The sequence below is a fragment of the Coturnix japonica genome, chromosome 1 (assembly GCF_054131305.1).
Source record: "Coturnix japonica strain WE chromosome 1, WE-NBRP24, whole genome shotgun sequence".
Taxonomy (NCBI): Eukaryota; Metazoa; Chordata; class Aves; order Galliformes; family Phasianidae; genus Coturnix; species Coturnix japonica.
The window spans coordinates 69,130,059-69,142,214 of NC_140663.1; the positions used below are offsets into that span (position 1 = coordinate 69,130,059).

At 38.4% G+C, this 12,156-nt stretch overlaps 1 protein-coding gene across 4 annotated transcripts in view; it reads left to right on the forward strand.

The window, feature by feature from the left end:
- Window positions 1-12,156, forward strand: part of PHF21B (PHD finger protein 21B) — a 155,890-nt gene that overhangs the window by 123,707 nt on the left and 20,027 nt on the right. For all 4 annotated transcript variants that reach the window (XR_014944878.1, XM_085543724.1, XM_085543727.1 and 1 more), the window contains 3 exons: window positions 4,316-4,666; window positions 6,824-6,946; window positions 11,725-11,776. Coding sequence is in view for 3 of the 4 variants with exons in the window: in XM_085543724.1 (XP_085399850.1) it covers window positions 4,316-4,666; window positions 6,824-6,946; window positions 11,725-11,776 (526 nt within the window). In the remaining variant the exon portion in view is untranslated. The remainder of the gene's footprint in view (window positions 1-4,315; window positions 4,667-6,823; window positions 6,947-11,724; window positions 11,777-12,156) is intronic.

Here is a 12,156-nt window from a genome sequence, read left to right on the forward strand (position 1 = left end):
ACTGGGAAGGGGGAGGGCTTTTCAGTGCTGCTGACAAAGCTATAACAAGATCCAGGACTGGAGGCTGAACTTAGGCAAATTCAACCTTGCAATAAAATGCCAGTTGCAAACATAATTTAAATATTAGAAGTTTTTGGGGACTAGTGATGAATTCATCATTAAGAAGTCCTTCATATGTTCTGTTAAAATCAGACCAGATAAATTCTTTGGCCGTTTTGTGACTTGGAGGATCATGATGATGTCTTTTGATTTTGTAATTGAAGTTCTCTTGTTATCTTTCTTCTCTCACTGGGCTGCAAAGACAATGCATTTGCCAGAATTCTCAGAGAACCTGCAGATCTGAACAGAGATAACAATTCTCATTAAGTCCTGTCCTTTAGGACTATGTATCGTTGCCCACAGATTTGGGAAGAACTGTGTTTTCTTTCTCATCTTGCCCATATTTGCTTGGGTTGGGTCTTGAGTACTTGTTTTGTAAAGGTTTTTCTTTTTTACCTTTTACTTTACTATAGCACGGGAATGGTTTAGCTGATAGGACATAGATTGCCCGTGATCACAGTTGATTTTGTCAGTGTTGACACATACCAGACTCTGACACTGCAGCCACTTAGCCATTCGTGCACCTCTGAGGTATGCAACAATTTCTGCTCTTGAGAGCTGGAATGATGTTTCAGTGTAATGGAAGCCTTTGCCTTCACACAGGGGCATCTGGATGGAGTTTAATGATATGGGATGCTCAAGAAGGCATGATAGTCACAAGAGATGATTCCCTTCTGAACTCAGACTCTTTAAAATACATGAAATTAGATGTTGCTGAACAAAAGAGCACTCTGCACCTCTCACTGGATCAGGCTCCCTGTTATTTGCTGGTCTGAAAAGCAGACAGCCACCTTGTGAATTCCCAGGTCTGGGAATATCTTCTCTTGCAGGTTGCTTGAGAAATATCATGGGTGTCTGAATGCTGCCGCCTAAAATAAAATGTTTTTATTATCGTGGTTATTGAGCAAACTTGAGAACAACGTGGCATGGTGAAATCACTGTGTTCATGAAGCAGTTCTCCCTCTACTACATTTATAGCCCCGGTAGTATCACATTCTGTTTTGACAGCTGTCAGAAGTTAAATGAAAGATATTTGAAGAGAGGAGGGTTGAGCTACAGGAGAAACAGTTGCAGTTTTCTCTTTGTGACACACATGCTGTCTGTTAGCCTTCCCCTTCACTTCTCCTTTTCCAAACTTAGGCACCTTTGATTTGCCATGGCTTCTAGTGGGGGCTGGTGCTGTGTAGCCTGTGCTACTTGCAGTGAAAGAGGATTTTTATCACTTTGTGTGTAAAATATGGTCCATACTCTGCTCCCATTTTTTCTCCAGTTCCTTGGTGACTGTTAGGAGACAGCATTGCAGTGCAGGGAAGGAATTTGTTAGCTTTCTTCTTTCTTTTTCCTTCCAAACTCACACTGTTTATTCTTATTGCTGTAGCAGTTAATGTGAAACTTTGCTAGAGATCTTCTCCCTTAGCACTATTGAACACATACACTCAGTGCTGTGATTCATTGGTGATAGATCACTGTGGATGGGAAGGGGTTTCTATGCATGTTTCCTTTTTTTGGATTCATGTATGTGGGCTGTGGAAAGAAATACTATTTAAACTTTAATTTATTTTCACTTTATGTTGTGCTAGGAGCACCTTAAACTTTCCCGTTATCAACTCTTGTTATTACTCTGCAATAAGCGTGCTTTCACAACTAAGAACTTGTCAGGGAATTTGCAGAGCGTTAGGATAGGAAGACCGCTATACCTCCTTTCTATCACAAGGTGGCAGAAAATGCCCAGCTTATGTTCTTCATAGGCTCATAGAACAGCTTGGATTCCCGTGCTGTACCACTGAGAAATCGTATTGGATACATAAATGCACAGGCGTTTTTAAGGAATAAGTTACTCTGAAACATTAAGTCTGTATAAATGGGCAAGAAGATCTTATTATATGGGAAAGTCATATGCACACGTCCATAAGTTGCAGAATTTGCATAACTGCATTAAAAGCATGTATAAAATTTGTAGAAGTATTACACTCAACGATATATATATAGGTAATGGTGTAGAAAATATAACTACAGAATTAGAGTATCTATAGGAGTTTAGCTTTCAGTAGGCTTGATTAAATATAAACATGCAAGCGAAAGTGACAGATAACAGCAGATCTATATAGACTACCTGACAGTTTTTTGGCTAAAAAACACTACTGAAATGATTTGTTATCGGATTTGATTCTTCTTCCTGAAGATCTCAGGGACTGTTGCAGTGAGTCTAAGAGCTACTATTTATTTTCTCTCTCCCTCTGTATATATGTGCTAATCTGTTTGTGTGTCTGCAGTATTTCCGCTGGTAGCTGGTGTGATGTTAATTTACAATTAAAAAGCATTCAAGGAGAAAAAGCAACATTTAGAAGTTTGCCAAACAACTTAGAATGAAATTTCAGTTTTGTTGGCAATGGGAATACATTTTAACTGTATTTTGCCAAGCATCTCAGACTTTTTCTGAATAATGACACTATTTCTGTGAACGTGTCTCTGAGCACACGAGCATGAACAGCTTGTTGAAGACTTACATATGAGAGACTTATATAAGGTACAGGAGGGAAAATGATATTGTTATGAAAGTGTAAATATAGATTTCACAGTATCTGCTTGTATAATTGACTGATCCAGACATGAACAAGGTGCATTAAGTGCCTGTCTCTGCTTCATGCTGCTATTGCACTGGGCAGTTTTTCATGTAATAAGCATCAGTATTGTGATGATTTTAAACCAAACCTCTGGGCACTGCTTTTGAAAATCAGATCACTATGAATTTGTCAATGTGAAGTTAGTTAAACTCCCTTCTCAAATATCTTGGACAAGATGTTTGTCTGGTATCTTGACTAAGTAAATCAAGTAATCCTTATGTTAAATATGTGAATCTGAACTCACAGAACAGAGGAAAAATAGCAAAAACAAACAAACAAATAAATAAATAAATTAGGTTACTATCTTGAATGTGGTTAGTCCTAGTTTAGTACAATTTTGAGTCATTTTGTGCTGAGTCTGAAAGGCTTCTCGGTGTTAACCTGAAGTTGTGAGGTAACATCCTGGCTCCCAGCTTTGTTGCTTACCTGTTGACACACCTTGGGCAAGGCCTCCAGCCTGGCTCGATTTGCATTTTCACTTTCCATTTACCTTAATTGCTTGTAGTTCATACACCCCCAAGAGGGACTGTAATTCTAATGCATATTTGTCCTGTTCATTGAACTTAGGGCTAAGTGGTAACTGAGGGCCAAGCTATTGAAATGCAAATAGCTGAAATACAAGTGTTGCAAGTGTTCACCTTGAAATGTGGGTATGGCTTTTCCTTGACAGAAGTTGATGGCTAGCCCTGAAAGATGATTTTCGCTACATCAGTACATCCCTGTCTTTTCATTCAGTGGCGTACTTAGGCTGGAGGTTGGAGGCAACAGCACTGGAAGGGTACAGGCAGCTGTTTCCAGTGCCTGTCTGCTGTGGCTTGTCATTTTGTTTCACAGTATGGAAGGTGCGAGAAGTGACAGGATGAAATAAGCACACAAGGAGCCAGCTGTTTTATGTGGCCGTGTTAGCGAATAAGCCAGGAGTGAAGTTAACTTCATGTGAAGCAGTTTAAATTATTTATTTTCAATTCTAGAACTGTACTTACCACGTTGTTCAGTCAGAGCCCTTTTGACAGGGTGACATTAATTACTCCACTGGAAACAAATCACATTAGCTGGAAACAATTGTTTTCAGCTATCATTCACTGTTCCGTGTAAAGGTGCAGCCTACACAAACTCTGGCAAATGGTTCCCTCTCCATCCATGGAAGTGCCTTCTGTGCTCACCCACAGCAGTGAATCAACTCTTTGCTTACAACAACAAGATATTAAGTTCAGCAGTTGTGGGCTTTTTTTTTTTTTTTTTTCCTTCTCCTTTTGTCTCTGCTTTGTCTGAAACATCTTTACTGAGAGCCAAATGTGGCTCAAGTTAACAGTTGTATGGATGTGAGCTAATAAGAGGGAGGGACTGACTTTTTTTCCCCCTTCTTGTTCAGTATTGCATTTAGGAACTACAAAATGGCTTAGCCATTTAGTGGAGGGAATACATCTACAGGTGAATGAATGGCTGTCAACCTGGAGTTGCAATGTTATGTTTTTGTAGACGCCCTTGTTGCTTGGCTAATACAGTTCTAGTCAATGGGCAGAGTGCATGTAAGCAGCTTTTATCCATTACAGTGTTGGATTATGCCTAATAATGTCTAACTTTGTTTTCAGGTTAGGCCAAAGACCCTGATTCCAGACAGCCTCCCTATTTCCCCATGCAGAGACCAACCATCCAAGCAGCCTCCAACCTTCCAAAAGGCAACTGTTGTCAGCATCAAAAACCCCAGCCCTGCCCTCCCCACTGCCAACAACACCGTCAGCCATGTAGAGACGCCTAACAGCCAGGCACAGAGCGTCACTGATCCTACCCCTCTCTCATCACCTCTGAGTAGTGCCGGTGTGGCCTACGCCATCATCTCCACCTCCCCCAGCAATGCAGCCCCTATCAGCACCAGCGCTACTGTCTCTGTTGTCAATGACAGCATCAAAGTGCAACCACTCCTCATCAGCGCCGACAGCAAGGTAGGTTCAGATTCTTGCTGCCTTCCAGTTGTCAAACACAGGAATTATGATGCAGATGTTGGCAGAATCACTGAGGTGGGAAGGCAGTTCTGCTCCATCCCCTGCTCAAGCTGAGACACACAGAGCAGTGTGCTCCACATCCAGACAGCTTCCGGAGATCTCCAAGGAGGAGTCTCCACAACCTCTGGGCAAGTTGTGCCAATGTTCTGTCACCTGCACAGCAGAGAATTGCTTCCCAGTATTCAGAGAGAACCTCCTCCGCTCCAGTTTGTGCCCATTGGCTCTGATTCTGGCACTGGGCACCACTGAGAAGAGCCCACTTCTGTCTTCTGTCCACCTTCCCTTCATGGATTTTTACATGTTGAGTAGATCCACTGAAGCATCTTTTTCTCCAGACTGACAAAGCCCAACTGTCTCAACCTTTCCTCACAGAACTGCTAGAGTGTGTTGATAGCCCTCAGTTGGACTCTTTCCAGTAAATGCCTGTCCCTCTCATCCTGCAAAGCCCTGTACAGAATAGTGCCAGTGGCGTCTGGGAAAGGAAATATTCAGAAAGCAATAGGAAAATGTCCTGAGCAGGACACATGGGTGCCAGTAGACATTTATCAGTGTATATAGCTTGTTTTTAGTGGGATTAAAATGCATTAGTATATAACTTGACATTATGATCTTCCCTTTTCTTAAACTGTTTCTTATTAATAATATTCCTGATTTCTGTGCAGGCTCAAATTTGCTATGGACTCCCTCTTCAATTATATAATGATATCAGTAATATCAACTGGTCCCAGGGGAGTGTATCAAATAATCAGGCATTCCCTTCTACATTTCCAGGAGCAAGCCAAATGAAATGAGAGATCAGGGTTTCAAAACTGATCAACAGACCAGCAGGAAAAAAATCAAGTTATAAATTTATTGCTTCCTGTTTGTACAGTTTTTCAGCTTTGAAAAACAAGAAATTCACCACTTGTGTACCAGAAATAGATTCAATAAGTCTGCCAATGTACCCAGCAGACATTCATTGTAATTTGCTGCTAGGATCCTGCTGCTCTGGATATTATTGGCAACGCAGGTTCTCATACAGTACTAACATAGAATTCAGGATGCAGGATAGTTTGTGAATAAATAAAACTAAGCATCTCTTTCTTTTTCTTTTTTTTTCTTTCTTCTTTTTCTTACTCAAACTGGCTACTGGTTTGAAAAATACCTTTGTATGCTATTGAGCATTTTAGAGTGACTGTGTGGAAATCAAGTACTTAAATATAACAGTTATATAAATTGGTTGAAGGTTAGCAAATAGATGGAAGAGACTCCATGTTGAAATCAAATAGCTTTCATCAAGAAGGTGACCTTGGGAAACTTCCATACACCTCTATGAAGCTTTGATTATAGGTGTGAAGTCACACATATAGTTCTGAGATCAAAAATTGTTTTCATTCCTTTTAATTTAATAGCTTCTGAGGTAATGTTTTTTCTAAAATGAAAATCCTTATGAAGTAAATCAGATACTAGTAGGTGCATGCATAAGAGATCTGTGTAGTAATTCCTATAGCTGAGTTTCTAAAACTAAATTAATTTTAATTTAAAAAGTTTATTTGACTTTGTTTATGCAAATCTGTATATCCACCACTCAAAACCCATAAATTCTGAGGACTCAACTCTGATCTCAGTTACATCAGTATTACTGAGGAGCAACTTCCCTCCACTCCATGTGTACTTACGCTGAAATAACACTGGGATGACTGAGGTTGGGTTGCTACTTTGAATGTGTAGTAGTTCCATCTCATGCGTGTCTGTGAAGTGAATTAAAGGAAAGCAATTCAGAATCACTGACAACCTTGACAGTAAATTTAGGCCACTGAATCAGCCTCAGTAGCACTCTGAATACAGTGTCCTGATTTTCAGAGATGTTAATGTCAAATGGCTCCCTTAGGCTGCTGCTAGTTTATGATGCATCTATAAGGATTAATTTTTAGAAAGCTTATTAGAGATTTAGAGGCCTAAGCTAGGTATACAGTTTTTTATGCTTTTGACTTGTGATTTGCATTTATTGTCTATATACATATCAACTAACCATTCTGTGTAGAATCAAAGTTTCAGGCAGAAAATTCCAGTTTCAGGTAGTGAATTCTGTTCTTGTATTTGTATGTTGTCTTTTAGGTTATCATCATTCAGCCTCAAGTCCAAACCCAGACAGAAAGTAAAGTGGAGACAAAGAAACCTCCTGAAGAGTCAGCTCAGGGACCCACTGCTACCAAAAAGAAAAGGGAGGAAAATCCAGAGGTGATTTATTCTATTATTATTTATTATTATTGAAAATGTGTTACAGTATGGTTGAATTATAGGAACCATTTCTAAACATTTTTCTGCGTGCATATATAATTACTGTGTTTGTGCTTGCGGTTCATTGCAAATTGAGTGATTCCTGCCCTAGAGAGCTACTCTGGCAGATTTGGTTTTCATCTTTCAAAGCTTTCATTGTCACAGAATATAAGAATTGTAGGTCTTACAATGATCCAGGCATCTTGTATGAGTATAGTTGTATTTCTTCTGAAAGGTTTATACAAATTGATAACATTTTATTTATGCTAGCAAATAACTAACACTGGCTTTACTAGCTGGATATGAGATCAAATTAATATTTATTTTTGTAAGCTGATCTTTTGCATTTTTGTTTTCTTTGTAATTAATTTTGCAATCTCTAGATTGTATGTAGCAACATAGTTCCTTGCATTTGCTATGTGCTTGCCACCCAACATGAATAAAGAGCAAGTCATAGGGTTAAATCTCTTTCATGAACTATATTTACTATGTAGATTAAAAATTCAAATCAGAAGATGTAGAAATGAAGACTATGTTTAACAGGCATTTTGGTTTTATTAGATATATTCAAAGTAGATTGTGCGTAATTTCGAGGCAATTTATGAAATTATACAAGCTGAATTTCCTTCTAATGTTGAAATACTCAGATCACATGACATCCTAACCTTATTAGTCTAATATTTGTAGCAAGAAGGCATTCTTGGAGCTGTAGGTTTAAGAGGACTAATGCAATATAAGTTTTTGATGTTATGTGAGCAGCGTGGGTGTTAGTTCCTTTTACCATTTTGAGAGGCTTGTATACTTAAAAGAGTGTTAAGGAATAAATATTTTGACTCCTGGCCTGGAATATCACAGCTTTATGCAGAAACCCTGCTGAACTGCACTTATGAAATCACCCCAGTTTAAAATCTGACTTTTTGTATGAATCTTCGTTGGCACTGAATGGTGGGGCTGCATGAATCTCTTTTCTTCAAGGAAGTATTTCCAAATTATTAGTATTGTGCAGCAACTGATGGGCAGAAAGGCTGGTAGATTCTGCTTAAAAAAGAATTCTAGAAAAAGTATCATCTTTTCTTTGCCCTTAACTGCAAAAAAATATTGAGGAAATACCTTCCAGAGTGATGCAGAAAGAGACCGCATGACTGGGGACAGACGTTGGTGTAGCATTCTTAAATTTAATGAGCTTTCTGTTAAATTTCTAACAAAGTATATTCTGGTGTCAATGATCTCTTTGGTTGTCTTTTTGTAACCAAGACCTTTGTTCCTGAGGCCTCAGCAAGCACATTTTTCTGGGTAGGTAGGATGCTGAAGTTGTGCCCTTAAGTATGACTTTTTTTTTTCTTTTCTTAGATTTGCTTCACAGCCATAAATATGTAGGTCTGGAGTTGATTTCTTTTGTTCTTTGAAAGTAAACTTTAGCTGATTATAATGTATTTGAGAAATTAGTGCAATTAGAGCTAACAACATAATTAGTGTAAACACATGTAATGACATAAATAGAACATGCAATTATAAAATGAAATGGTTTTGTAAAAATCTTTGTTTTGCTTCATGAAAAGACATACTTCATATTTCTAACCACACTCATGGCTGTCTAACAGATGATTAAATTTGAGACAAAGAGTAACAAAGATACTGTGAGCTTTTCTTAAGGAAAACAAGTAACTTAGGCATTTCTCTCCACACCTTTATTTGTCTTCAAAGCACAAAACTGAGACAGGGACTCAAGTATGTCTTGACATAAATGTCTTTCGTGATAGACTGGGATTGAACAAATTGCATTTAAAACTTAAAATAAATAAAACAGAAATAACCAGACCTTCCAGTAGCCAGTAGTTCCATCTGCAGCTCCTGAGTTCCCTAACAAACAAGAGATTGAGGATGTTTACTGTCTTTTGTTCTTGGCTTGATCTTTGTGCTGGGAAGCTGACTCTAGACACAGCTCCCCAGCAAGAAATTAGGGAATTGTTATGCCAGGGAGCAGTTCTTCTGAAAGTGCCTGTTATTTTTGTTTGTTTGTGTGTTTTAATGATTTTTTTTGTTTGATTGATTGTTTTTTTGTGTTTTACTGAGTTTAGCACAGAAAGAGACAGTCAGAATTGCACGAAACATCTTGCATTTCATTTGGTGTGTCAATAAAATGCTACATTTCTGGTACGTTACTAGCATTTTTTTTATTTAAAAGAAAAAATAATGTTCGAAATGCTGGTTGTTTAGCTAACGGGGATTTTAATCCTATCTAACAAGGAAAGGACAAAGAGATACTCATTGCTATTTTGGACTAAATGCTAGTGATTAAAAAGCTGGAAAAATTAAAGGATCAGTTTTGTGGATTCCTGCTCAGAGAAGACACAGCATTTCATTGCCACTACTCTGTGGTACCTGAAAGCAAAGCACTGCAGTGGAAGCAGTATTTTGAGTTGAATCCAATGGGCTGCATGAGTATGAAATAGCAAAAGCCATTTAAAAAATGCTGTTAATATAATATGCTTGTTAAAATGAATGCAGCTTTTACTGGATCCTTTAAAAAGAATCCATATTTCAAATAACTATAAAAGCTAATGCTTCCTTTCTTTAATGCTGAGATAATTATCAAGTCCATTTATGGAAGCTCTTCATACCTTAAGCAAGTATGCTGTCGTTACATTTAATTAGATATGTATTCAAATATAGTTAGTATAAAGAGAGACAATTGTTAAGCAAGCGTTCCTGTACTTAAATAATGTTAGTTTAGATGTCAGAAAATACATGCTCCCTGTACCTAATGCCTAATCTTTGGGTAAAACAGACAATCTGTGCTCCACTAGGAAAATGCAGTTTCACATTAACCATTCCAGCTCTCTGATTCTGTATTGAAATGTTGCTATCACTTCTGCTCTGGGTTCTGATGTATCCTGCCACAAGGTTGCTTTCAGTAGGGGTGAAGGGAAGCTTGTAATTCTACTCAATTGACAAATTTCCTTCTCAGATCTTCACAGTGGGTCTCAGATCAAATATTCATCTTTCCCTTCACATGTGGAATCCCCACTGTGTGTAGCTGGTGTTTTAGACATGTAAGGAGTGAGCATTAATGAAATCAGGGTGTGACATGCATATGTACACGTGCTTGTCATTACCATAGTTATGGAGGGCAGAAATGTAGCATGTGTCCCATCTAAATTGCTGGTGATTCAGTTTTAAATTACCATATATATATATATTTTATTTACAGGAGGAATTACATACTAGGGGATCATGGAATGACAGTATTCCTGTCTTATGGCTTTGTTAGTTCATCTCCTGAATGTAGATATTTTCACAGATGGAAGAACAATATGGATATCCAATGCTCACCCTCTAATTTTTGAAGAACCCACCGCTCAGTTAGATCCTCCATTTCTAAAATGAGGATGTGCTTACTTTTACTGACCCACTGCATGAAAGTGACTTACTAGTTGATTTTATCCTGGGCTGAAAGCTGAATCATCATACTTTTCATAAACAAGATGGACAAATTAATTTTGACTTGGGACTGTTGAAATGTGTTCTCCTGACACTTCTCTGGTTGAAACAGAATGTTTTGACCTTGTACTACCTAAACATTCCAGTTAGTTCAGTCTAAACCTGTTCATTTTATTTTGGGTGAGCACAATGATTATATCATCCAATGGTCCTTGGGTGCTTTGCCACAGTTGGATTGTTAGTTTGGCTTGCCTGGACTAATAATAGCTTGGGTTTTCAAGTTAGAGCATCTCTCCTGTGAAATAACACCTGGTGAATATGCCATTTGTGTAATGTGGCCCAACAAGGCTGTTCAGAACAGCTCAGAAGGTGGCCTAGTGTTATCCCAGATCTGACTCGAGACCAAAAGTTCAGTTCAGTTTGGGTAGGAGCTACATAGCAGAGTTTCAGTTTTCCATTTAAGAAAACAGAATGAATAAAAAGGAATTTCTGATTCAGCAGAACTTTTTCTGCCAGGAAGAATTCCCCAATGAGAAATCACTGACAAAAAATGTAAGTCTGCACTAGTACTTGCCCTATAACTGCTCAGCTATGTTTTGAAGTTTTGTTGATATTCAAGTGTGCTTTGTATGTATTCAATATACAAGAATTCTGAGTCATATTTTAGATCACATTCCCCCCTGTCAAATGAGTTTGCTACTGTCAGTGCAAGATATTTGTTCACTCCCCACTGGGGGAAGGTATCAGAATGTCTATTTGTAGTTCACGCATGTGGTATTTTTGCTGTAACTTGGTAAGAGCAATTTCTGAACTGTTCTGTTGGGAGGAGGGGAATTCACTATACTTCAAATGTCTTCTTAATTATTAGCAGATGTATAGCATTGTAAAGTTCAGTGAAAGTGTGTGTCATATTTTCTTAGTACAGCTTGCTCATATCCAGTAAAAACAGTGCCAGGTCCAGACTGTGATAATAATACACAATCACTTTTCTAAAAAGTGGACTAACAAAGCAACTAGCAATATGAAACTGAATTGATTAGATTTTGATCATGTGCTATGTAGCATTAGTACTCATACAGCATTGGCCTTATGTCTCTGAACACTGCTTATAGTTCTACAAGTAGGGCATTGCTGACCAGGCGTATCTGAAGCAAGTCTTGAATTGATTTTTCATATGCGCTTTGGTAATAGATATTTCTATAAGACCTTTATTGGGTTTATTCCATCAGTGCTAGATTACTTGCTTCTACCAGGATTGTCTCAGTAGAAAATCTAACCCGTTTATTTTTTTTCCATAGAAAATTGCCTTCATGGTAGCATTAGGACTGGTTACCACAGAACATTTGGAAGGTAAGATGACACGTGTTGTTTCACTGTTCAGATTTTGGGTGATATTTTTTCTCTCTGCTGTTCCACATCTGAAAGAAATTGGTGGTTTTGTCCTCAGAAGGGCAAGTAACGATCAGATAAAATGTTGCTTGTGCACAGTTGTGCTTTTCAGCCTCAAACTAATGGGTGTCTATGTTTAGCTCTGCCTCCTATCTCATCACACAGCTCATGGTGTGACAACTGGCTCTGCAGCCAGCAGCAGCATACCTGGCATGACCTGGTGTTGGGGCTCATTCTGTCAACGTGGTCTTTTAAAGGCAATTACCTGCCAAGGAAGATAATGAAGCTGAAAGTCTGCAAAGGCTCCGGCTAGTGCTGGTCTGCCTGAAGTGTCAGCAAGA